Here is a 25,677-nt window from a genome sequence, read left to right as displayed (position 1 = left end):
CTCCATACACACACAGTGTGGTGGTGCCAACAGGTGATTTGGGACTGTGGAGCCAGAGAGATGCTCAGTGGCTAAAAGCACTAGATGCTTTTGCAGAGGACCTAGGTTTTATTCCCAACACCAACCTGGTGGCCTCCAACCATCTGTAATCCCAGTTTTGGGGGATCCAGTGCCCTTTTGGATCCAGTACCAAGTATGCATGAGATACATATGTATACATACACATTAAACACTCATACACATAACATGAAATAAACCTAAAAACATTAACAATATAAAAAAAAAAAAAAGAAGCAAGACCTAGAGCAGAGTACTAAAGTCGCTGGGACTGCATCCTTGAAAGTCATGAATCTGGTCTTGTGGGGATGGGGGATGAGGGACATCCTTGCCAGAGTCAGCTCAGCCCCTTCATTGTTCCACACTGTCATCCTCCCAAAAGGGACCCTTGTCCAGAGATGGCCGCCAGCCTGTGAAACCCACCTCTTGCTTTGTAAGTAGCCAGCCTCTGGTACCTTGTTACAGTAACAGGGCAGACTGATACACTTCCTCAGTTTCCCATTTTTCCATGTTGGGGGCAGGGAGAGGGTTTCTAAAGAACCTTTAGATGAACAAGAGAGTCCAAGCTTTCCTGCAGACTAAAGCCATGGAGGATCTCCCCCCGCCCCCCACCCAAAGTAGAGGTTTGATAGTAACAGGGTCAGAATACATAAACGACAGGGGCAGAACCAACAGACCACGAACAGACTCCCTGTGGGGTTCTTCAGTGTCCTGCAGGCCAGCAGCTGCCCAGAGTGAAATTAAAATAAAATAAAAGGAGAAACCGGATCTTAGCGCATTCAACGCAGAAATCGCCTTCAGAAAAAATGAGAACGTCGCACTGAAACATTCAGGGGTGTTGGAGACTGGATCTGTGTCCTCAGGTTAGGGAGACTCTCTAAGGGCTGTGCAAACCATGGTGGGGTGGGTTGGAGCTCGAGGCTTGAGCATGTTAAACTTTTAAATGATATTCAGAGCTATCAGAAGGGAGGTAAGGAGAGTTAGACCCCAGCATCCACCTTACACCCTAAGCCACAGAAGGGAAGAATCCAGACGTCACCAGCACCATCCACGGATACCCCTCATGAGAACAACATAGTTCTGAGAGGTCACCTGGGGTGAGTCCTGTGAACGAGGGCTTTGCAGCCTCCCTCCTCCTGGGTTGTGATCTCCTAGCCTAGCCACTCGAGAGACCAAACCAACCCCAGGACAGAGCAGGGAGCAGTAAACCTGGACACATGCGTACCGAGATGCGGTGGGCACTGCAGGGTAGTACAGGACAAACCAAACAGCAGCTGCCTGCTCGGTGGTGATGACAGAGCTGTGGAGGTGGCAGGAGGCACCTGTCGCTCACCCCGAGATGTTCTGCAGCATGTTGTGTGAGGCCCAGAAGGTCAGCCACACTGGCTACTTGCAAGGTTAATCAAATAGACAGTGGCTCAGGGAGGTTACTAAGTATGTTCTTGGTCACACAGCTATGGAGTAGCAGAGATGTAAGATTCAATGGGGTTTTATCTCCCCCCTCTCCTCCCATTCCTACCCTCCCTACTCCTCCTCTCCCTCTCCCTCCCTTCCTCCCCTCCCTCTTTCTCTCTATGTTCCCTCCCCTTGCTGCCTCCTCTCTCTCTCTCTCTCTCTCTCTCTCTCTCTCTCTCTCTCTCTCTCTCTCTCTCTCTCATACACACACACACACACACACACACACACACACACACACAGGCACACCATGGATAAAAGACACACAGCAAACAAGTTGCAAGCCACACTTTATTCACTCTGGGTGTCAGGAGGCCCCGGGGTGGCAGGCCTGGACCCTGGGGACGGGAGGGTCAGGGCTTTAGCTGGAGGGGTGGAAGGCGCCCCGCTGGTGCCACTGCATGTCACGGATGCGACGCACAGATTGCACCTGGGGGTGAGGGGCCCCGAAGTCGCTGTTGTCCTTGTAATCCCCCTTCTCCAGCAGATACTGCAGCCCACGGTAGCCAGGGTACTGATACCCAACCCACCTGCAGGCAGAGATGACAGGGAGACATGGTGAGGTGAAAGAAGCAAGTCGGGGTGTCCGAACACCAAGTAAGAGAGACCAGGATTCCCCCTGCTTGCTTCCTTCCCCTAATGGGGAGCTCACCACCTCACACATGCTGGATATTTAACAAGCCTCAAGATGAGAGGGAGATGGGGGGACCCTCTTCCACCCACCCATATCCAGAGCCTCGACCAGGCAGGGTGTTAGTAACTCTCAACCTCTTGATGAAAATGGCAACCTCCAGCCCAGGCAGAGGGTTCTGCCCGATGGACTCTGGACATCTCCACCCCTCCCTGCAGCCCTGTGCTCCACCATGGCCACATTCCACCACAGGGAACAGGAGTGCCCTCAAAGGCTTCCTCTCACCCCAGCGCACTGCAGCTTTCTTTGGACGACTTTTGGGCTCTCTCTGCCCCGCAATCCCAACTCTGCCTTCGGATCTCAGCTCAAGAGTCTGAGGGACGTCCCTTAAGTTTGTGTGGAGCCTTAAACGATTGGTTGACAACTGTCTCTCTGGAGGGCCAACTACACAAGGCAGGAGCTAGGCCCCCATCTGCCTTCAAACACGGAGCACCTGACACAGTGTGAAGCACTTGGCGGCGATGGGCGAATTAAAACAGCCAAGGATAGGTGGTTGTACAGAGAGGTTTATACCAATGGGACTTGACAAACCCATGTTCAAGCCAGCTCTGCTGGGGCCCAACACCATGATTTGAAGTGTCCCCCAATTCCTGTGGTGTATCAGCCAGTAAGTAAGGCTGATTATAAGCTGCCACTAGTTAGGGAACCCTATTCCAAAAAGACTGATCATTTCCCTCTGTTCCCCCAAAGGCTTCTGGGACCACAGGACTCAGAGGTGGTGGTGACCAGAAGGCAGGACACGGAAGCACTGAGAATGGCCTATGGAAGGAAGGTAAGCATTGGCTGAATGGAGCAGAGCCCATGCAGACTATCCTGGTGCCCTCTGAACGTGTTGGAATGTGTGATGACCCAGAAATGACCAGACCCCATCCCTACTCCCCCAGCACACTGAGTTTCAGGGTACCCTGCTCTTTTCTTAATAAACTGCCTTTTCTACCAGGAAAAAAAAAGTCAGCCCTCAGGAGTGTGAGTATTGTCCCTCTGTGTCTGTGAGCATGACCTGGGGTATATGTCCAAACTTGAAAGACTGGTGTGAGGTGTGTGTATGTGTGTGTGTGTGTGTGTGTGTGTGTGTGTGTGTGTGTGTTGTGGTGGGTTCACACACGTGGGGGTGTGGGAGCACCCCCACATGCTCTCAGAAGCCATATAAGGACATCTGCTGCCACACTCTGTCACTGTCCTTTTCATTCCCTTGGTACAGTGTCTCTCACTCAATCCAGAGCTAAGCTGGTGTCCAGCAAGTCACAGCCATCCTCCTGTCTCCACCTTCCACAGCACCTGGGTGACAGGTGTACATGTGCAGACACACCTGGCCTTTTACATGGGTGTTGGGGATTCGAACTCAAGTGCTCGTGCTTATGCAGCAAGCACTCTTAGCTGCAAAGTCTTCTAGGTGAGTCCTTATCCTTACTGTATTGCTATCACACTGCTATGGAGATAGTCATTGCGCTGTGCTGCTCCTGACAGAAAAGCATGTCTGTGTTTAGTACCTGTGTGTGCACATGCGTGCGTGTGTGTATGTTTGTGTGCCTGTGTGTGCATGTCCACATGTGTGTGAGCCTGTGTGTACATGTTTGTGTGCCTGTGTGTGCATGTGCACATGAGTGTGAATGTGTGTCAGTGTACCTGTGTGTGTATCTGTGTACATGTGTGTGTGTGTTTGTGTGTGTGTGTGTTTGTGTGTGTGTGTGTGTGTGTGTGTGTGCATTCATGTGTTTTCAGAACTTTCCTCCCCTGCCGGGTTAAAGCTCAGCAGCAGAACTCTGGGTACAGAACACCAACTGTGTGTGCACCACCCCAGCACACACCTAAGCCTGAGGATCCACCTAAGACTTCACGTGCACTCTGGTTCATAGTGAGAATTCCTCAGGTCACATCTCAAAGGGGAATCCCTCCTTGAGTCTGTTTCCAAGCTCAGGGATCTGCTGGGGCAGAAGCTCCACCTCCTCCCCATGAGCTAAGCCCATTCCTTTTGTGGCACCTGATGCCTCTGCCTTCCCGGGTGACACTGGGGGGACAGGACAGGGGACAGAGCCCAGAGCGCAGAACAAAACTTCCCCAACCTACAGGCTGGTAATTCCCACCAGATGGTCTGAGGTGGGCGGAAGACAAAGAGAGCCCCACCCCACTCAGTGAGCTCAGGAAAGAACAGGACTCCGGGGTCCCCGAGGCTGAGGTCTGGGGTAACACTCACGTGCCGCTCTGCACGCGCACGGAAGACACTTTTTCTTGGTATCCGTGAGCGTGAAAGCTGGGTACGTCATCATCGACAATCTCCATCTTCTTGCCCGTAAAGTTGGGGTTCTCATATAAGATGATCTTGTGCTCTTGGCTGTCCTGTGGACAGAGGGGGATGGGTGAAGCCTGGGATACTCCACCCTCCACCCACCTCTGCCAATATGTTAGCCTCCAGGTGGGACAAGGGCCCTGGCTGGTGACTGGATGCCTACGGAACAACTATCATGGGACAGACAAGCTCAGATCCTGTGCTCAGGGGAAGCATTTGATTGTGAGACTCCAGGTTCCCTCCCTCAACCTCCACTTCTTCCTACTTCATAAACAGCAAGCCATGACTCAGCCCCTGCCAGCACACAGGCAAGCATGCAGGCTTCCATGGTCCCAGCAGGCACAGGGTCTCCCAGCATCTCCAGTCTGCTCCAGTGACCTACTGCCCCAGTGACCTACTGCCCTAGTGGAGTTTTTCTTAATTTATTATTCCATACTTTCAGCAGTTTGTACATCGTGGGACACACGATAGAACTGAGGCTCAGAGAGGCCAAGTCACTCGCCCAAAATTGCACAGCTGAGAGGAGCAGAGTCAGCACAAGAGCCCGTGTCTGGAGGGGGTCTGGTCGTCTATAGACCTCAGGGAGATGCAAGTCTGGCTTTGGAAGGTTTCAGCACAAAACCGAGCATTTGCTGAGTCTTTTTCCTATTCAACAGTTCACGTGCTAGTAATAATCAGGGTTGGAGACAGACGGGAAGCTCACATTGGCTGAGTCTTGACAAAAGGCTAATGTACTTTTCCCTCCCTCCTAGCCCTAGAATGACTTTAATATTCAGGATTGCACTCAGGGACATGGTCCACAGGACAACACAGGCCCCAGGAAGGCATCCCCTGGAGTTGGGCTAGGAACGAGGGTATCTCTGCCAGCAAAAATTAAAGTTCATTTTGCAGATGAGCAAATAGTAGCTCAAGGTGGCCAAATGCCACATGGTGGTCCTTGGTCAATCATAACAGTGTAATATGTATTGTAAATCTCCTGGGCCCCGCTGCTGTGGCTCCATGGTACAGGAGAAGGCAGGAAGGTGCAAAGGGGCTTACCACTTTGATGGGTCTCAGAGAACTGAGGGAGTCCGTCCTCCGGCTGCTGGTCCAGGAGTCCCAGCGTGGGTACTCGCCCTTCTCAAACACAAACTGCTCTCCCTTGCAATTAGCCTGCTCGTAGCCCACCCAGCTGCAAGATACAAGAAAGGGCCAGTGAGTTCCTCTGCAAGCCTTCTGCCACAGGGCCAAGGTTACTCAACCCAGCTGCACTGGCCCCATCTAAACCTGAGCACAGAGAAGGTAACTGCAAGGCCACCAGGTCCTGCTGCCCTCAACACCCATAGCACATGGGACATAGCACAAGTCTAAAGAGCAGCTTGGTTACAGGTGACAGTGCACATGCCCTGAGGCCCAGAGGATGCTGGGAAAGTAATAACCAGCTCTGAATGCAGAACAAGAACCCCACAACCCCGTCTACTGATGCTGACCAGTGTCCACAGTGTGCGTGCCTGAGCCTGGAGAATACAAACCAACATGGTGACTTCAGCCAGGCATGGAGTTTAGAGAGGTAAGTGCCATCGACTGGCCATTGAGCACAGCTCTGGGCCATGAGGTCACCCAAGTCACAGTTTCATCTACAGCAGGCTCCAGAATCAATTCTATTGTCTCTACAGGAGACTCTAAGCTCTGAGATTCACGGTAGAGAGATGACCGATGCTGGTAAGAAACAGGGCTTGAATCTAAAGAGGTTTGCATCACAACTCAGCAATGGCAAGAGTCTCCTGTGTGTTCTAAGTCACCTGCAGGTGACTTGGGACAGCAGGTGCCTTTGGGGCAGTGTGCAAGCTATCACTTCCCACTTCTTAGGGAAGAGCCGTGAGTGGGTGCTTGGTCAGAATAGATGTGATTTCCCTCCAGATACTTTCCGCTGCTGATTATTTGAATCTGGGGAAATGACACCTGTGGATGGGACAGGGTCAACTGTTACCCATAGCACTCTCTTCAGAGGGTGTAGCCCATAGAGAAAAGAGAAGTAGGAAGGGACAAAGTGGGATACTCGAATGCCAAGTTTCTCAGGTCCAAAGTGGTTGGTGAGAAGGCAAGTGTGTCTGCCACTTGAATTTAAAGGGAGACTTATGTCAGATCCAGCAAGTCTACTTGGGGCTCTGTGTTCTTGAGAACAGCAGCCAGAGCTCAAGCAAATGTTTATAACACCCAACAGCCGAGACCCCGGACCTCCACCAGCCAGAACTGGGCAGATAAATTAGGGAACACATACGAAGCCACCATATGTAGTGACGGATGATACAGGTTCACAAACTCTGCTCGACCAGGAGATCTGGCTTACGGTGGGTTACTGAGCTCTAAGCCCAGGAGTCTGAGGTGGGGCCGGAGAGCTAATTAGAAAGTGTCCTTCTGTGGGTTTGATATGTAAAGACCTCAGGCTGTTCTGAAATATGACCATGAGAAGTGTGACTTGTGACATGGGTCACGTCGTGCTGTCTCCTGACATTTCACAACACTGTCTACAAACATCTAAACATGATCTAAACAAACAAAAAACCACCACCAAACCCCCCCCCAAACAGATGTACAGAAAGAAATCTAGACTTACAAAATGGTAACAATGAATACTTCTGAAGGGTGAACCTCAGTTAAAAATCAGGGGTTGGCGGAAAATCTTTGCTAAGTCATTCCTTCTTAATATTTGTTTCGTTTTTGGTTCTTTTTTTTTTCGGAGCTGGGGACCGAACCCAGGGCCTTGCGCTTCCTAGGCAAGCACTCTACCACTGAGCTAAATCCCCAACCCCGATATTGAATACGTATTTTAAGCAAGGAGCAAGAATTAATGTTTCCCCCTGGAATCTCTGCACTGAGGGAATCTTGATTTCAAAACCCACCAGGTCTAAGTAATGGGATACCCCGCCCCCCAAAAAAAGACAAAAATGAAAATTTAAAAAGTTAGTTTTAAAAAGACATTCTGAGAAAGAGTGTTAATGTATATAAAATAGTTTTGAAGGACAAGTGATATAGCTCAGTGGTGGGGGCTTGCTTTGCATAGGCAGGGCCATGGGTTCTACCCTCAGTAATTCCCCAACACACACACACACACACACACACACACACACACACACACACCTGATCCAACACACAAAAAACTTATTTTCAGTATTAAGATTGTGTTTGGACCATTGAACTGAGAATGGGGTCCCCAATGGAGAAGTTAGAGAAAGGATTGAAGGAGTTGAAGGGGTTTGCAACACCATAGGAACAACAATACCAACCAACCAGAGCTCCCGGGGACTAAACCACCATCCAAAGAGTACACATGGACAGACCCATGGCTCCAGTGGCCTATGTAGCAGAGGCTGGTCTTGATGGGCACTGATGGGAGAAGCCCTTGGTCCTGCCAAGGCTGAATCCCCCAGTGTCGGGGAAGGACAGGGCAGGGAGGCGGGAAGGGGTGGGTGGATGGGGAGGGAACACCCTCATAGAAGAAGGGGGATGCGGATGGGATGGGGGCTTATGGACCACAAACTGAAAAAGGGAATAACACTTGAAATGTAAATTAAAATATCCAATTAAAAATTTAAAAAAAATTAAATAAAAGTAGAATGTGTTTGGGAAACTCTCCCGCCAAGTGGTAAAGGTGGGTGAGACCCGAGGTTCTGTCCAAAGGCTGAAGACTGACGTTCTCCTGAGGTGCAGCCTGGTTCCCCGTGCATCTAAAAGCTGCATTTGCTCAGGAACACTCAGTGGGTTGCACTCGGCAAATTCTCCTAAAACCTGCCTGGTGCTGGATTCCCAAACCACCAGACATACTGGCCTACTAGCTTGCTGGGGTCACTGTCACCCCGAAGTCACATTACCGAGAAGTGCTGAGGGAAATGAGAGCCACTGCAGCCTTCATCTACCTCCCTGCATGGTGACACGAGAAGCGGCCCCACAAATGCAGCCCTTCTCTCTTGAGCAGCAGGGCCCCGAAGTATGCTAGCCAAGGTGTCAGAAAGAGAAATCTAGTATCACAGAAGGAAGTCTATGGCTAGACACCACACAGCCTGGAAGCTGCCTGACTGGGACTTGAATCCAGCTCCCTGTCAGACCCCAAATCTTGCCCCCATCACCGCACAACCTAGGAGCACAGAAAGGTCAGATGGCTCTGTTCAGCATCCTGATTGCCAGACTCTTGACAGCCCCAGGTTAGGTGAAACCACCCAGATACTCACGGTCCAGCCTGCACCAGGACGGAGCCCGCCTTCTCCATCCCAGTCTCCTTCAGGTTGGGGCAGGGCCCGCTGAGCTCATGGGAATGGCCCTGGAAGTTCTCCTGTTCGAAGATGATGATCTGGGAAAAACAGGGAGAGTTGAACAGGAGGTGAGCAGGCTCAGAGACCCTGAGGACGGCAGGCCTCCACCCTCCTGAGTCTCCGCCCCTCTGAGTCCCCTCCCCTCTAAGTCCCCTCCCCTCCGAGGCTCCGCCCCTCCGAGGCTCCACCCCTGAGTCTCCGCCCCTCCGAGTTTCCGCCCCTCTGAGTCAGAACCCGCATAAAGCTTGAGTGAGGGCCTGAGTCCTCGAGCCTGACAGCGCTGCTCTCCAAGCCTCAGTTTCCCTGTCGATACGATGGGTGACAGAGCCAACCCAGAGGCTGGGAAACTGTCAAGATGGCAAGCACTATGGCGGGACTATTCGCTCAGTCATGACAGACATCATAGTGCCCTTTCGTTTATATCCGTACTGGGTATGAAATCAGAGTCACCCCACATGTCCAGCAGCATCTAAGCAATACCACAGCTTCCCATAAATACATTAACTAGGGCACCCGGTACAGGTCAGAGCTGGGTACGTGGCCTGCACTTGTATGGTGTAGCAGAGACAAGTGGACAGTATTCAAGCGGACCGTGCACACCAAACCTGGGATCTTGATCAAAGGTAGCCTCGTGGCATTGGTTCTGGGGTGCGGCACCCCATATTCCAGATGCCACTCAGCTCCCAGGAGATGCCACATCAGGAGGTGTAAGAGCCCCCTCCAACAGACATCACACAAACCCTCCATTTGTCTCCTATGAACCCGCACTTCCCTGGGCCCTCAAGCCTCTTCCTGTGGAGTACTTGAGGACTCCCTCGGATTCATACGAGTCTGAGCTCAGTAGAAAACCCCTCCTCACCTCACCCTGCCCTTGCATCAGCCCGTGGTAGGGAACCAGTAGAGACCAGTATGAGAGGACCCACTCAAGGTCTTGCAGCCATGAGCTAAACATGGACAGAGTCCGTGTTCACAGCTGCACTGAGGACAGGGATCCTTCCCAGCAGCTCATCTCTGTCCCTGGGAGATGGGAGCCTGTAGTCACTCCTTGTTGAAGAAGTAGGCAGGGTGAGGGGTTGCTGCAGGGTCTGCAAGGTCAGCACTGGCTGGAGAAATCACTTCTGGTTCCCAGGCCCGGGATTAGAGAGATAAAGGGAGAGTGGCCAGGAGGGCTCAGGGGCAGATTCCATGGGCTCAGGTCAGCCTTCATGGTCACTGACCACTCTGGACACAGCAGAGAAAGACACAGGTTCTGTCTCCACTGCTCTGTGGAGCCCTGGGAGGAACTGGGCTTTTCAGCTCTCTGCTGGGCAAACCAGGAAAAGGGAGCAGTTTGCAGAGGCATTGAGAAGATGTAGACTGTGCAAGTCAGGGGCTAAGTGGCCATTACCTGACCTGGGATATAAGAGCTCCCTGGGGAGTGGCCAGTGGGGAAGGGTCAGGCTCTCCATGCATTTGAGAAGCCCTGTCCCTCTGGCAGTAGGTCTTATATCCTACTGCCAGTGTAGAAAATACTAATGCTAATGCTAATAATAATAATTTATATTATATAAAATAATTATAGTTAAATAAATATAATAATGACTTATTATTACATAATCAATATTTTTTCTGTTGATCAACTCTTTAACCTTGTACTACCCTGTGCAGAAGCCACTAGGTGCTTGGCCCTGGATATGCAGTTGGCTCTAATGTGGGCTCTTCCCAGGAAACACAGTTTTGAAGACAGGCAGAGTTGGTGGACTGTTTAACAACAGAGAACATAAAAATTAATCAATCACCTGTTCCTTTTGTATAGCTCCCACTGTGACTACTGAAAGATTTTGATCCTGTGTGTGATTCATAGTATACATGTGACATCACTGTGCACCTGTGACGTCATAAAAGCACATGACATCACTGCATGTGTATGTGATGGCACAGTATACTTATGACATCACGGTGCATATGTGATATCACAGCATGCGTGCGTGACATCACAGTACTGGAGAGCTGTGCTCTGCAGCCAGCCACCTCATTTTTCTTCAAGCTCACCCAATTCGCTGCGACCTCAGGAACTTGGCACATGCTGTTTCCACCGCTCCAGAGCCCTCACCATTCCCTGCCCCTACTTTCACGTGGTTGTTCCCTTCCTTGACCCCCCAGTTACCCCCTCAGGGGATCCCCACTAAACACTAAGCTGACACGCCATTTTCTATGTACCCCAGCCCTAAGAATCCCCTTAACCTACTTAACGTTTGATGCCTTTCACTCCTCGAGGTGACAGTTCACCTGCTTGCTGATGTCACTTAGTAAAAATGTAGCTCATAGGGATGGGATGAGGAGGTGGGGCTAGAACAGACTGGGTGTGGCCAGCCTCTGAGGCTGGGATAAGTTTCACCCCCTCAGAAGTATGAGAGTTTGAAAGCAAAGCACACAGCCTGAGCTGAGAGGCATGGGGGTAGGGGACAGAAACAACCTGTGTCTCTCCAGGTGGAGGCTAAGCCTGGTTCCTGGGACTGCACAACTGTTCTCTGTGTAACTCCCCATTGTGTAAGGCTGACGTTCAGAGACATCAAGCCATCAGCCGGGAGTCATACAGCAGGGAGTGGGGCTAGAATCCTCTCCAATTGACACCCTGTCTCTGCCCCTGTCTGGGAAATCCCACAGGCAGTACCATGCACGGGGCAGCAGATAAGCAGAGAAATTGGACTCTGAAGTCTGAGGCTGATGCTGGACATGTGGATGGGGGTGGGCACAGGGAATTGGTCTGTGGAGGAACAGAGTCGAGAAAGGACACCAGGAAGAAGTTGACGTTGCAGAGAGAAGTGAGCATGCAGAGGCTGCCTGCCCCTCCTTCCGGCAGTTTACGTACCTTAGGGTTAAGGGGCTGGGGCTTGCCCGCCTGTGTCTGGTGGTCTGAGGCCATGGTGGACTCTCTGGTGTCGAGGTGACCTGAAAGAAAGACTGCATGAGGACCTTGCTGGTCCTTGGCTTCAAGCTGCCAGAGGACTTCTGGATGAACCTGGTCCAGCCTTCAGCCCTCTCCTCTTTTACTGGGTTTCAGATTGTTCTGGGGGCAGCCATCTGGCCTCTGGCTTCACCTTCACTATGAATCCAGCCCAGCTCTGAGCAGAAGGATCTCTCCCATGGATTGTCTCCCCTGATGCTAGACTCCAGCGCTATGGAGTCATGTCAGAAGGCTTCCCTGAGACCACTTCCAGCTCACCAAATTCTCTACCTTTAGGTGTTGGGCTCAATTAGGCCAGCCCAAGTACTTGCTCTGCCACCCAGCAGCTAAAGGGTCTCCCGTAAGTCCTACCCTCTCCTTGTGCCTCAGTTTACCACTCTGTACATCAGGAAAGTAATAGAGGTGCCTCACCATCTCTGAACCAAGACTGCATACAACTGTGTGCATCTGAAAGGGCCCTGGAAGGCACACCCTGCACCCAAGAAGGGACAACCAGGGTGACATGGTTAGGACATTTCCAGGGGATTTATTGACACTGAAATTATAGCACTCAGGAACACGTAAAGCTGAGGTTAGTCCACAAGTTTTCCCCAAGGCTGGCCCAAGGGAACTGCAATCACTAGACATGAGAAAACTGGCTCGGTAACCTAGACATGGTCAAGGTAGGGTCACCTCTGGTTCACAAGCCAAATGCATCTTCCTTTCTAGTCTTCTTTTCTAGTATTAAAAAAATAGGTGCTGAGAAGCTGGTTAATATATTAATGAGTATCCTTGTCCAGGCACTGGCTGTGCACTGGGCCAGTCTGCTAGATTGCTTCCTAACCCATGTCAGAGAGGCTTTGGCGACCCCTTCTCCCCAATTAACAGAAGGGAAAACTGAGGCCAAGTGCCGAAGTCTCCACTCCGCACTTTCCAACAAGAATGAAAGAAGAGCAAAGGGCAGAGCAAGCAGCAGAAGCCTTCTTACCAGATCGCCAGCCCCCGCGAGTGCCGTGAAGCCAGGCCGGTGGGAGGTGGTATTTATACCTTCCCCAGGGTAGCCAGTGCCAAGATGGGTGAACACTGTATCCCTGCAGAAAGCAGGGTGAGAATGAGGGCTAAGCCTACACCAAAGCCCGGGTCAGCAAATGCCCACAGACATTGTGTCTCCACACAATAATGTCATTAGCTTTCAGATTCGGCTGCGCCAGTGTGTCAGGCGGCTGGGCAAGGGGATGCCCACTTTGCATGCATCAGCCATCCCGATGCCAGGACGGGGCCATGCCAGGTTCACGGGTGCAGTCACCAGGCATGGTCACAGCAGGCAGAGGCCTTCTCCATGTCCCTGGGGAAGCAAGCAGAAGGGGAACTTTAGGAAGAGGCTAACATTCATTCACCCACACACCCACCCAGCCACCCATTCCAAATCCACCCACCCACCCATGCCACCCACCTACTGTCACGGTTAGTTTCATGTCAACTTGGCACAAGCTAGAGTTATATGAAAGAAGGGAATTTCAACTGAAAAAAAAATGCCATCATGGGACCCAACTGTAAAGCAATTTCCCAATAAGTGATTGATGGGGGAAGACTCAGCCCACTGTGGGTGGAGCCATCCTCAGGCTGGTGGTCCTGAGTTCTATAAGAAAGCAGACTGAGCAAGCTACAGGAGCAAGCTGTAATCAGCACCCCTCCATGGCCTCTGCATCAGCTCCTGCCCCCAGGTTCCTGCCCTGTTTGAGTTCCTGCCCCGACTTCCTCCCAAGAGGAACAGTGCTGTGGACATAGTAACCAAATAAACCCTTTCGTCCCAACTTACTTTTTGGTCCTGGTATGTCATGATATCATTGGAAACCCTGTGACCAAGACAATTCATTCATATGTTTATCATTGAGCCAGACCTCTGACTATATGCCTTTTAAACCCCGATTCACTAATACACCTACATACACACCCATTCACCCATCCGCCCATCCATCCATCTACATACCCATTGATTATCCATCCCCATCTATCTGTCCATTCTTCTGCCTACCATTTGTCCATCCATCCATCCATCCATCCATCCATCCATCCACCCACCCATTCACTTTCCTATCCATTTATCCACCCACCTGTCTGTCTATACATTCCTCCATTCATCCACCCATCCACTGGGAACCAGCTCTGCTCTGGGGTCAGTGTCAGAGCCCTCCCTGCCCCAATCTGAGTCATGCAATCACACTCAATGATGAGGAGTTGGCATGGAAGGAAGAGCTGGAAGCAACGGGTTTCATTCAAAGAAACCAGATTAACTATTCAAGTGTACACGAAGTGAGTATGGGTGAGTGTGGACAAGGTGGGTGGGGCCTGAGCCTGCAAGAACAAGGTGAGCTAAGAGGCTGACTGAAAAGAGTAAACTTCTTAGGGACCCTGGCTGCCCACACCTACTGTCCTTAAGTGGGGCATGCCTGGGAACCTGGGACTCAGTGTAAGAGACACCTCTCAGAATTCTCCTGCTGGCCTGTCACTGCCTTGTATGCATGGCCCTCTAGAGCTTGTGTCTTCTTGGAGCCCAGGCTCTGTGTTGACTTTGAAGCCAAGATCAAGCCATAGAGAATGGATGGTGATAAAGCCAAGTACACAAATACACATGCATGTACACATACACACTACATAGTGCATACATGCATACATGCATACATGTACACACATATAAACCACATACATGTACACATATACACATCATGTAGTATACACATGTAAACATACATACCACATATTACACAAACACACATGCATGTACACATACATACATACATGTACATGTACATAAACCACACACATACATATATGCATACACACCACATACTCACCATATAGGACATAAACACACACATACATGTATACCACATACAGACATGTACACATACACATACCACATACATACCACATAATACACACACACACACACACACACACATACACACACTTACATTCCTCAGTTCTCTGTCCATGCTGTTTCTTACTTGTCCCAACACTCTACTGCTCATGTGTTTTCCACGTGTAGATCATCATGAGAGCAGAGGTACCTTGACCAGCTTGCTTTCTGGGCCGTCTCCAAAGCCTAGAACCTGACCACACTCAGCATTACAAAGTTGATGGCTTGAAAGCAGCAGAATCTTGGCATGTAAAGAGGTGCAGCCATTGTGGCAATAAACATGGCAATCCCTCAAAAATTACATGTGGATGGTGACGAGATGGGGCTAGCGGTAGTGTGTGCCTCGCATGCATTAAGCCCTGAGTTGGATCCATAGCACCAAACATTAGGAACGCACACCTGTAACCCCCAGAAAGTCAAGGTCATCCCCAGCTACATAACAGTTTGTGGCCATCCTGTGATACCTAAGACTCTGTCTTTAAGAACGAACTTATTTCAATTGCAATAAAAAAAAAATCAGGGGTTGGGGATTTAGCTCAGTGGTAGAGCGCTTGCCTAGAAACGCAAGGCCCTGGGTTCGGTCCCCAGCTCTGAAAAAAAAAGAAAAGAAAAAGAAAAAAAATCAAGCTGGAACCCCTGGGGAAACTCCATCCCTGCTGGTGTGTCAAAAGCGCCATCCAGGCTGCGGCAGGGAACGTGACCAATGATCTTACGTGTCCAGTAGACTACGATACAATCAATGCAATACAAGTGTCCCCTGATACAATCCGGCAGGGGTCCACAGGTGCAGTAGTGGTGTGATTGTAGTGTGGTAACCAACTGTTCTCCGACTGAATTCAAGGTCTGCTCCGTGGAAGGAAGTTCATCCCCAGTACTCTAAACATGGCTAAGAGGGTCATGGGCCTTAGGGGGAAACTGAACACTGTCGTTTTGCTAGATGGCAGCAACCAAACTGCCTTACTCTTTATATGTATACCCGTAGACCTGAACTCTCAATGTCAGTCAAGGAAGCTTCTCCCTGCAGTGAGCAGACATTGAGGCAGAGACCTGTAACTAACTGGTCAACATACAAGAAGAGTGACCTAGCTCACTGAGAGCTCTGCCCTAAATGGAACATCTCAATCTACTCCCGCTCAAGGCTTGGGAACAGCAGGGTGAGGAGAATGCAGTAGTCTGAGAGAACAGGGAAAAGTCCATAAGGTACCCTGTGGACATGATATGACCATTGAATGCATGAATTCAGAGCAGCTGTGGTTACAAGGTTAAGCCAGACAGCATTTCACACTTAGGGGAGTATAACACGTCAACCTTTGCTGAAGAGCTATTGGGTTTGATGGCTGCTAGAGAAGGGGAAGTCTCGTTTCCTTCATCGTGTGGCTACTGGTCAGTTGCCATTGTCCTGGTGACTTCTTACTATCAATTCCACACTATCTAGAGCAGTGGTTCTCAGCCTGCGGGCGGAGACCCCCACCTTTGTAGCCTCTGTCTCCAAAAAGATTCACATTATGATTGGCAACAGTAGCAAGATCACAGTTGCATGAAGCAGTAACCCAAATGATCTTATGGCTGGGGGTCACTACAACATGAGGAACTGTATTAAAGGGTCACAGCACCAGCACTAGAGCCACCTGAGAAGAGGGAGCTTCGATTAAAGAATTGCCTTCATCAGGTTAACCTGAGCTTGTATCAAAATGGCAGCTGAGAGAGCCAGAGAGCACTCCACCAAGTATCATTCCTCCCCAGGGGAGTTCTGCTTTGAGTTCCTGCCCTGACTTACTCAATGGTCAACTGTCAGCCTGAAAATATACAATGGAATAAATGTTTCCTTCCCTAAGTTAGAGTGTTTTATCACAGCAGCAGGAAAGCAAACTAGAACGCCCACGTGAAAAACGGACGAACACATCACCCCATGAGTATGCAAATGTGCTTTTATTTATAATAAATCTCAAGTTTGCACACATAGGGTTTTATGCTTCATCAGGAAACATTTGACAATTTTATCTAGTACCTGGAGGCCTGCCCTTGCCCATCACACACAAAAGGGATTGTGGGTAGAAAACATCTCTGGCTTCACAGCCCTCCTCTCACCTCCCCTGCAATCAAGGTTTTCTTCTTCAAACCAGGAAGGGGTGGGGCTAGATACCTAGTGCATGGCTATTACAGAGTTGTGTCAGTCCTCAGAGGAGCCAGCAGGGTGCCTTCACAGAAAGCACTCAGTGGCCTCAGCCCTGAAGATGTTCATCTTTGTCACGCTTGAGCCAAACACTGTTTTCTGAGACTTCGATGTCTTGTTGATTTTTTTGGTTAGTCAAAGGATGTTGTGCTGGGATCATCTATTTATTTCACAGAGCCTACTCAGTGTGAACAAATTCACATCCCCTCCCCAGTCTGGGTGCAGCTCACAGCTGACAGGTCCATGAGCTCTCAAAACCCTTTGCTGTGGTGTGACTGTTGTGTGGACAATGGGCTCAGTGTGAGCCAAGCTATATATTGCTACCTTTGCACCTTCTGGACATGCATAGGCTCAGCCCACAGTAGGTCCTCAGAAAATATGTGTTGACTGACTTAAAGAGAGAGAAGGCTCTACTAGAAGTAGGTGTCAAGACTAGAGCTCCGGGTTGGACTCTTTATTGGGGACTTGGAGATACCACGCACAAACACAGATACAACACATTGGAGAGCAGGTTGTCATTGGAGCTTCCCAAAATCAGCTCATGGGGCGTGTTAGGCCATGTGACTCCTTCTAGCCAAATGACCATGTCACATGCCAGTTCCAAGTGAACCCTTTAAAGGCTTCCTCTTCCTGCGAGCTCCTCAGATGGTGGCACAGAAGGAGGCAGAGTTTCTGCCCCGAGCACACTTGTGTAGCCGAGCTCCTGCTGACCAGGACAGTGGCACAAAGAAGAAACAAGGGCACCTGTCATTGCAGCTAACTTGACCGATGCCCAGAAGGAAGGCCTCACCTTCAGGGGCCATGAAGACAGCAGGCCTTGGTGTCTTTTTTTGGACAAACACAGCATAGTCCTTAGATGCAAAGCAGCAGGGAGTCAAAATGTCTCTTAGACCATCCAACTAGGAGGACTTTTTAAATCTATCCAAAGGCACAGTTACCTGTGACTGCTATTTGAAACACCCCTTGGTGTTTTGAAATAAAATCAACTGAACCCACCTGGATACGAATTTTCAAAAGTAAATCAGTGAGATGCCCTTAACTACATTGTAAAGAATGACATACAATGTTGCAATAGCTAAGGGCTTTGACAAAGCGGGGACAAGGTGAAGAAAAAGGCAGCCGCCTTCTTTTAACTGTAGTTAGAGACTGATGTGATACAATGTTGCAATAGTTTGCCTTTGACAAAGCTTAGGCAGACCTAGGCTTCTGTTTTCAATGGGCATAGCATTGACTTGAACTTTATTATTTAGTGAATGTATGTTGGTCTCTTCCTACCCTAGGCAGAAGCATTTATTTAAACACCATGAGAGAGCCTGGATGCCAGAATCTGCCTAAGTGATGAGAAAGTTCTACCCCAGGAGTGGGGACCCTGAGCTGTTCAAGTGCCAGCTCTGGTGAGGTTTATTGATGAGCTCCCCATCAGGAATCCCCAGAGCCAGCTGCCCAGATGCAGAGAGCTCTGGGGCACAGTGAATGCTCACTGCACAGGGAGTGCAGGCATGGCTGCCTCAGGAGTACATGAGGCCAGGGGGCTTTGGAATAGCTCAGAAGCCCTGGTCCTCCCCTTGAAAGCTGTGAGTATCCCCTCTCCACACCACTGTTTCTCTGCAAGTGAGAATGGCTTCAGCTGTGGCGGCCTTGGGTTCCGTTAGCTTGCTTCCCTCTGCCTCCAGCAGAGCATGGCACTTGCCACATAAATGAATGACAATGGGGTTAACTGACTGATAGGAGAATATGGGAAAATGGATGACATAGGGAAGGGTGAGAGAAAGGAAGGGTGAGTGGAAGGACAGATGAACTGATAGGTAGTAGGAGGATGGATACTTAAGAGATGGATGGAGGATGCATTGATGGATGGATGGATAGATAGATAGGTGGATGGATAGATGGATGGATGAATAGTTAAGTGGGTAGATGGATGGATAAATGAATGAATGGATAATTGGATGGATGGATGAATGGATGGATGGATGAATGGATGGCTAGAAGGATGGATGGATGGATGGGTGGATGAGTAGGTGGATGATGGATGGATTCATGGATGAATGGGTAGATGGATGGAAGAAAAGAGAGATGGTTGGTAGCAAGGATATATAAATTTATGGAGAGAAGAAAATATAGAAGAAAGAAAGGAGGAAGAGTGGATGAGAGGTTAATGGGTGAGCAGATGGATAAGAGGATGGGCAGAAAGACAGACAAATGAATGAATGAGGGCATGGGTGGACAGATGGGTGAATAGATGGTTGGATAGGTAAGTAGGTAGGTAGATGGATGAATAAGTAAACGGATCTGGCTGGCTGGCTAGATGAGAGGGTGGGTGGGTGGATGGATAGGTGGGTGATCCTATGGGTGAATGGACAGGTCAACAGACAACCACCTATTCAGATATGGATAGTGGCAGCAGAAGTCAGCTTGTGGCAGAAGGTGTGTGACCTCGGTTAACAGGACTGGATTGGGGCACAGACACACACCCCCTCCCTTCCTTGCAGGTCTTGGCCCCTGCACCCATTCCCCAAAGGAAGTGACTCAGACAGAGCAGCGTGGCTGATGGGCTTTATTGAGCAGGTACAGGAGGGGACACAGACGTTGGCTCCTGGGACCTGGGTCCTCAGCTGCTCAGGAAGCAGCCGCGCTTGTGCCACTTCTGGTCGCGGATGCGGCGCACCGACTGCAGCTGCGGCTGGTTGGCGTCCCACTCGTTCCAATGGCGGAACTCGCCCCGCTCGAACACGTACTGGCGCCCGCGGTAGCCGGGGAACTCGTAGCCCACCCACCTGCCAAGAATAAAAGAGTAAGGTGAGGCAGAGCCCCTTAAAGCTCTTTAAAGCCAGCATTTGCTTTGCTCTTCTCACCCGCCTCAGGTCCTCCTTGGCTCCCCAAAATCCCTGAGATGAAGCCAACCATCGACCTTTCTCAAAGTTTCCTTTGCCTCACCTCTCAGAAGCCTTCCATTCTCCAGCCCTTCATCCCTCTGTCTGCTGCCATCCCTTCTGACTAGAATGTCCTTCTTTACCTGATCTTCTGTCTCCTTGGGGTAGCAGTGGAATCACACATAACCCTGGGACTCTAAGAGACACCTTCCTCCGGTGTGTCCATCACACTCACGTCAGACCGATATACCTGAGAGAATGGCTATGCACCTCCAACTGACCACAGGACCTCCATCCCTGACACTCAGGAGAAAGTCACTGAGTACATTCTCAGTGCCGTCTTTCCTGGCTCAATACCAGGTTCAAACCCACAAGGGAGGAAACAGGCAAGGTCACCCTGAGACTTCATTAGCAGAAATAGCAAGGCCGATCACAGCTAGGCTCACTCCAGACCCTGATAATAGCAGAGCTGTGAAATAACCATCATCCTGAGAATCAGCTCTGGGCCTGGGAAGTTGGTAAAGCCACAGACACCTGGGCAGAGACTATTAGGTGAATAGCAGTGGGGGCTAAGTCACTCAACTGAGATAGAACAAAACTGTCTAGGAATCTAAGCTCCTAGAAACCTCAATAGAGCCAGAAGCCAGTGCTGGAACATTGGGAGGGTGGCAAAGAGAGCATAAGGAGGGCAGAGAGGAGGGAGGCAAATAGAAAAGGGAGAGAAAGACAGACAGAGAAAAAGAGAGACACACAGACACATACAGAGAGAGACAGAGACACACACAGAGAGAGGGGGAGGGAGAGACAGAGAGAGAGACAGAGAGAGACAGAGACAGAGAGACAGACAGAGAGACAGACAGAGAGACAGAGACAGAGAGACAGAGAGACAGAGACAGAGAGACAGAGAGAGACAGAGAACATGTGCAGAATGCTGGGGATAGAGCCCAACTCTTGAATTTGCTTTGTTTTATTTTGTTTTGTTTTTAATTTTCATTTCATAAAGACAGGAAGAGGGATAGAGGCAAAGAGAAATTAAAGAGGGAAAGAGGCAAAGAGAATATGAAGGAGAGAGAGAAAGAGAGGCAGAGACACAGAGACAGAGACCAGAGACACGGGGGAGAGAGAGAGAGAGAGAGAGAGAGAGAGAGAGAGAGAGAGAGAGAGAAGAGAGAGAGAGAGAGAGAGAGAGAGAGAGAGAGAGAGATTGTTGATTCTTCATGTAGCCCTGACTGTCCTGGAACTTGCTCTGTAGACCAGGCTGAAATCACAGAAATCCTCCTGCCTCTGCCTCCCAAGTGCTCAGCTTAAAGGCGTGCATCAGCACACCCTGGCTGCAGCTCTTAGATTTTTGAGGCACGGCCTGACTCTGGAGCCCAGGCCTCTTTCAAACTCTCACTCCTCCTGCCTAGCCTCCCAGGTTCTGGAATCATGGACCGGGCTATCACACCCTCCACCACACGGGCTTGGAGTGAGAATGGGTTCAGGAAGCTGACTGAGCCACTTGTGCTGGCGGTAGCTGTGGTGCAACTGGTGCTAAGGGAGTGGTGGCTGCCAGAGGATAAAGCTGGAGTAGAGGGGGCTGGGGATTTCCTTACGTCCCGTTGATGACTCGGATGCTGGCCACACGGTCCTGGAAGCCATGGGCCCACAGGCTGGGCACATCATCATCTACGATCTCCATCTTGCGCCCACTGAAGGCTGGGTTCTCAAAGAGGTGCAGCTTGTGGTCTGGGCCATCCTGAGGGCAAAGGGTCAAGGGTGAGTGGGGGCCCCACACCCAGAACAGCAAGAATCGAGTCACCACAACTCTTGGCAAGAGAGAGGGGCTCGAGGGGCTCAAGGGACACCCAAGAGCTGAGCAAGACAGAAGAAGGGGACTGGACAGATCTCTTTCCACCAATCAACACCACCAGAAAGGGAAACTGAGGCTCAGAGAGGACCACAAAGGCTTATGCTCTAAGTGCCAAGCCTCCTCTTCTGGGTTTACTCTGGCTTCATTGTCTTGGTTTCACTCCCCTGTTCAGACATTGGGAGGAGGGGCTGGGTGGCTTCTGTGTTGATGGAGCAGATGGGGCATGGACCATGTCCCCTTCAGGCCATTCGAGGGAAGAGTGGAGACTGTGATGAAGTGGTTTTCTGGGTTTTGTTTGTTTGTTTGTTTGTTTGTTTGTTTTTGAGTTGTATTTCTTTGAACAGTATTGATCTGAGCCAGAACTCCGAGGCTTCTCAGGTTAACTGGGTTACTACAAAGGGGACAAGGGTCATGTCTGAGAGTTCAGGACAAGGACTCTGGTGTCTCTCCCCAGTACCCACTGAAGAGCCAGATTCCTCTTGCCCCACACCATTGTTGAGGTCAGAATCTGAGGCCTATCCAAGCAGAATCACAGTGGCAAAACTGACCCATGTGAGCACGCGCGCGCGCGCGCGCACACACACACACACACACACACACACACACACACACAGACACGCAAACAGCAATAGCCCTGACTTACAATGTGCAAAGGCCGGAGGGACAGGAGAATGTCACTACGCCGGCTGCTGGACCAGGCATCCCAGCGGGGGTAGTCCCCCTTCTCCAGGACAAACTGCTCCCCACGAAAAGCCCTGCGCTCGAACGCCAGCCACCTGAGGGTGGAAGGAACAGGGTCACCTCTGGTGTGGCTAAACAGGGACCCACATGCAGGGGGAAAAACGGGAACCTCACACCTTTCCTATCCCTAACCCAGTACAGACCCCTGGGCCTGCTGTTACGGAGGCTCTGGGGACTCATTTGGTACTGATGCCCTATGCCAGGAGCCCATCAAGGACATGCTGAGAATCCGTATGCATCACGCTTGGGAGGACGCTTGGTAAAGTTCCCACAAGAGATCCATGGGTGAGGGACCAGAGTGCTAGCTCAGCAGTTAAGAGCATTGGCTGTTGTTACAAAAGACCAGGGGTTCAAGTCCCAACATACACAGGGATTTATGACCCTCTGATTTCCAGTTCTGGGGATCTAGTGACCTCTTCTGGCCACTATGGGTACTGCAAGCAAAACAAAAAATCTTTCTCTTCCCCCTGTCTAGGCACCATCCACCTTGTTTCCAACACTCTCTGAAATCCACAGCACTGTTTATCCTCAGATGAGGAGACACAGCATGGCGGACATGTCCAAGAACACAGAGTCCCAGAGCACAGACTCAATCTGAGGGCCAGCGCTCAGCGCACAGACCAAGACCAGCATACTGCTCAAGGGCAGGCTCTGGACACCTAGGTTTTCTTGCCTCCGTTCCCTCCACTATGCCAGTGATAGGAAGAGGTGACTCTTGCAGGACGAGGATTCATGGCATATATCAAGTGAAGCTTTACAGGGTCATAATTCTTATTTAACAGTAGGTCCTGTTTCTATTTATACAAATTTTAAAAAAATTAAAAACATTTTATCTCTGTGGGTGTTCTGTTTGCATGTATTTCTGAGCACTTTATGTGCCTGCAGAGCTCAACAGAGAGTAATGGGTCCCAGCCACGTGGGTGCTGGGAATCGAACCCAGGTCCTCTACAAGCACAGTAAGTGTTCTCAACCACTGAACCGTCTCTTTTGCCCCCATTTACGTAACTGCGTACAACTGGTATTCACTTGGTGTTTCACCACTGAGCTGGGAGCCTGCTGGCCTCCTTTCCATCCCTGCTGTACACCACAGGAATCTAAAGCCTGTCATTTTACAGATGGGGAAACTGAGGCAAAAAAGGGCAAGGGCCCGGAACAGGTCTGGGGCTGGATTGGGCCTCAGCTTGCAGGATGCTGGGGCAGTGGGCGCTGTCCAGGTACTCACGGTCCAGATTCCACTTGGATAGAGCCCACCTTCTGCAGCAGGCTTTCAGTGAGGTTGGGACACTCAGCCGAGAGCTCGCATCGCTTGCCCTGGAAGTTCTCTAACTCGTACACCGTCACCTGGAAGAACAGAGGTGAGAACCTCAGTCTCTGCAGGACTCCAAAGTCCACGCCCTTCCACGATACAGCAAGAAGGACCCTCCCCGGCCTGCTTTCCCACTCGCCGAGGTGAACCGCACAGGCCTGCACTGCCCCCTGGTGGCCGCAGTGTGCAATTGCAATAACGCCACAGGTCCTGTTGAAAAATCACCAGGGGCAGCCTCTGAAAATATCCTCAGAATATTCCTTCACGTCATCCACGTCAGATGGTTCACTACAAAGCCTCAGCACGGCTTGCAATGGACAGAGTGAGCGATCTCTCTCTCTCTGTCTCTGTCTCTCTCTCTCTCTCTCTCTCTCTCTCTCTCTCACACACACACACACACACACACACACACACACACACACACGCCAGCCATGTTCCTGCCACCTGCTTTATCTCGTGACAATTCTGGGGCAGAGGACAGCAGGCATCGCTTCCGGTTTTTAAAGATGAAGCTGTCAGCACCCAGAGACACCAAGCAACTCAAGCAAGGTCACACAGGAAGGGCTGAGCTTGAAGCCACATCCCCTGAAGCCTGATGCCCCGGAGCTCCGTTGAGTCGGTTGTGGCCCTCAGCTTTGGGTTCTAGGTCCCATCAAGACTTAGGTACCTTGTAGCTGCCCCCAAGGCCTCCGTGGCTCTTGCTAGCTGCAGCCTGCTCAGGTGCTCCGTGCTGCTCTGCCATGTCTCCGGGGACACTTCCGCCTCAAACTGGAGGAGAACCAGCTGCAGTCAGCGGGATCAAAGGCTTGTAGGACCAGAACCAAACAGCGGTGAGTGCAAATATCTCACATAGTCAGTCAACAAACACCTCCTGGGCACCTGCTTTGGGCCATGCCTCTGGGCCAGTCAGTGGGACTGAGGAATCCCAGGGGCCCAGTAAAACAAGATCGGTTTACTGAGAACACAAGGAAGAAAGGACTTAAAGTGGATGGCACCCTCCCTCTGCCCCCCACACACCCAAATGCTCCCTGCCCAGGGCTGGACATCTCTCTGGGCTCTCTGCAGCCTCAGTGCCCAGGACTCGACACCACAGCCAGGGTGAACAGCAGACTGCAGTAGGCAGGAGGAACAGACAGACCAAGCCGTCGTGAAATGGGCCAGGTCTTTGGAAACCATCCCAGGCTGTGAAGCTGACTATTCACTCCACAAACGTATTGAGTGCTTACTGGGTTCTAGGCTCTTGCATGGTGGACCCTGGCAGTTTCTCTTAGCCTCAGGGAACAGAAACACAGGACTCAGGCTCTGCAGACTTCTGTTCACCAGCGTGGGTGTATGGGCATGCACACACCTGTCCCCAACCCTTGCTTCCCTCATGACCTGTCCTGGTACATCGGTGTGAGGTCCAGCATGCCTAGCAGCTTCTGCTATGAATCTAAGCAACATCAGCAGGACATGGGACATGGCCCACCTCATGGGGGTGGATGCCCCAGTGTACCTGACAGGTCCCTCCCCTTTTGTCAGAGCTGCCTACTCCTCAGTCCCCAGCCCACACCAACAGGAGGGAGCCAGCCTCATGCTCAGACCCACAGACAATACAGTTCACCAGCTCCATCTGTAGCTGGGCTTGGCAGGCTTGGGTCCTGAAGATCAGCCCTCACCCTTGAGTGATCGGGGCACTGGCCATGCACACCCAGAGAGACCCGAGATTGCACCTTCTTTCCACAAAGCACACTTCCCCCTGTCTCGCCCAGTCCAGTACAAACCTGCCTCCAGGACCAGCTGTCCCCAGACTGGCGTGCCTCCAAGGCTGGCCTATTTATGGGCATATTCTGTTGGCCCAGCACATTACGGCCCGCTGAGATAGCATCCTGTCCACCCGATCCTGTCCGGGTCATTTCACCCTAATGGTGAGCCCAGGGAGGCCCCTAAGGCCAGTCTCCTCCGGCAACTCGGATGACTTCCTGGGGACCGACGGTCTTTGCTGGCCTTGTAGGGCGCCTGCCAAACTAAACATGGGGGCCACAGGGCACAAATCCCTCCAGTGACCCCAATTCCCATTCTTTCGCTCCTAGATGCCATTTTCCTACTAGAGTTCTCAGCATCCCCAGAC

General features: G+C 50.9%; 2 protein-coding genes and 1 long non-coding RNA gene across 7 annotated transcripts; 1 reads left to right on the top strand and 2 right to left on the bottom strand.

The window, feature by feature from the left end:
• Window positions 1-1,785: 1,785 nt before the first annotated feature.
• Window positions 1,786-12,848, bottom strand: Crybb2 (crystallin, beta B2). Of its 2 annotated transcripts, XM_087577782.1 has the most exons (6): window positions 12,694-12,848; window positions 11,631-11,710; window positions 8,699-8,817; window positions 5,529-5,661; window positions 4,398-4,540; window positions 1,786-2,042 (listed from the first exon to the last, which is right to left on the bottom strand). In XM_087577782.1, the coding sequence occupies exons 2-6, from the start codon at window positions 11,682-11,684 to the stop codon at window positions 1,874-1,876; spliced, it is 618 nt and encodes a 205-aa protein (XP_087433908.1). In that variant the 5' UTR covers window positions 11,685-11,710; window positions 12,694-12,848; the 3' UTR covers window positions 1,786-1,873. The 2 variants fall into 2 exon arrangements, with proteins under 2 accessions (XP_087433908.1, NP_037069.1); NM_012937.2 differs by lacking the exon at window positions 12,694-12,848.
• Window positions 12,849-17,451: 4,603 nt separating this feature from the next.
• LOC148002372 (uncharacterized) lies at window positions 17,452-23,556 on the top strand. Of its 2 annotated transcripts, none has more exons than XR_015634396.1 (4): window positions 17,452-17,814; window positions 18,079-18,372; window positions 19,288-19,594; window positions 22,737-23,556. It is a non-coding gene; the product is annotated as an uncharacterized LOC148002372 (long non-coding RNA). The 2 variants fall into 2 exon arrangements; XR_015634397.1 differs by lacking the exon at window positions 17,452-17,814 and adding an exon at window positions 17,887-17,901.
• Window positions 19,337-25,465, bottom strand: Crybb3 (crystallin, beta B3). Of its 3 annotated transcripts, none has more exons than XM_087579226.1 (6): window positions 25,331-25,465; window positions 24,235-24,372; window positions 23,484-23,602; window positions 22,164-22,296; window positions 21,264-21,406; window positions 19,337-19,572 (listed from the first exon to the last, which is right to left on the bottom strand). In XM_087579226.1, exons 2-6 carry the CDS (start codon window positions 24,307-24,309, stop codon window positions 19,407-19,409), a joined length of 636 nt encoding a protein of 211 aa, XP_087435352.1. In that variant the 5' UTR covers window positions 24,310-24,372; window positions 25,331-25,465; the 3' UTR covers window positions 19,337-19,406.
• Between the last annotated feature and the right edge of the window lie 212 nt (window positions 25,466-25,677).

This window comes from Rattus norvegicus, chromosome 12 (genome assembly GCF_021556685.1).
Source record: "Rattus norvegicus strain SHRSP/BbbUtx chromosome 12, alternate assembly SHRSP_T2T, whole genome shotgun sequence".
NCBI classification, from domain to species: domain Eukaryota; kingdom Metazoa; phylum Chordata; class Mammalia; order Rodentia; family Muridae; genus Rattus; species Rattus norvegicus.
This window is presented reverse-complemented; position numbering and strand designations above follow the sequence as displayed.

What these genes read in the sequence shown, in the direction of transcription:
- Crybb2 (XM_087577782.1), bottom strand. Translation starts at nt 11,684, where the DNA reads ATGGCCTCAGACCACCAGACACAGGCGGGCAAGCCCCAGCCCCTTAAC. An exon ending in CTCTGAGACCCATCAAAGTG is followed by an intron (nt 4,541 to 5,528) that starts GTAAGCCCCTTT and finishes CTCTGTCCACAG; the next exon opens with GACAGCCAAGAGCACAAGAT. An exon ending in GTGCGCGTGCAGAGCGGCAC is followed by an intron (nt 2,043 to 4,397) that starts GTGAGTGTTACC and finishes CTCTGCCTGCAG; the next exon opens with GTGGGTTGGGTATCAGTACC.
- Crybb3 (XM_087579226.1), bottom strand. Translation starts at nt 24,309, where the DNA reads ATGGCAGAGCAGCACGGAGCACCTGAGCAGGCTGCAGCTAGCAAGAGC. An exon ending in CCCTCCGGCCTTTGCACATT is followed by an intron (nt 21,407 to 22,163) that starts GTAAGTCAGGGC and finishes CTTTGCCCTCAG; the next exon opens with GATGGCCCAGACCACAAGCT. An exon ending in ATCCGAGTCATCAACGGGAC is followed by an intron (nt 19,573 to 21,263) that starts GTAAGGAAATCC and finishes TATTCTTGGCAG; the next exon opens with GTGGGTGGGCTACGAGTTCC.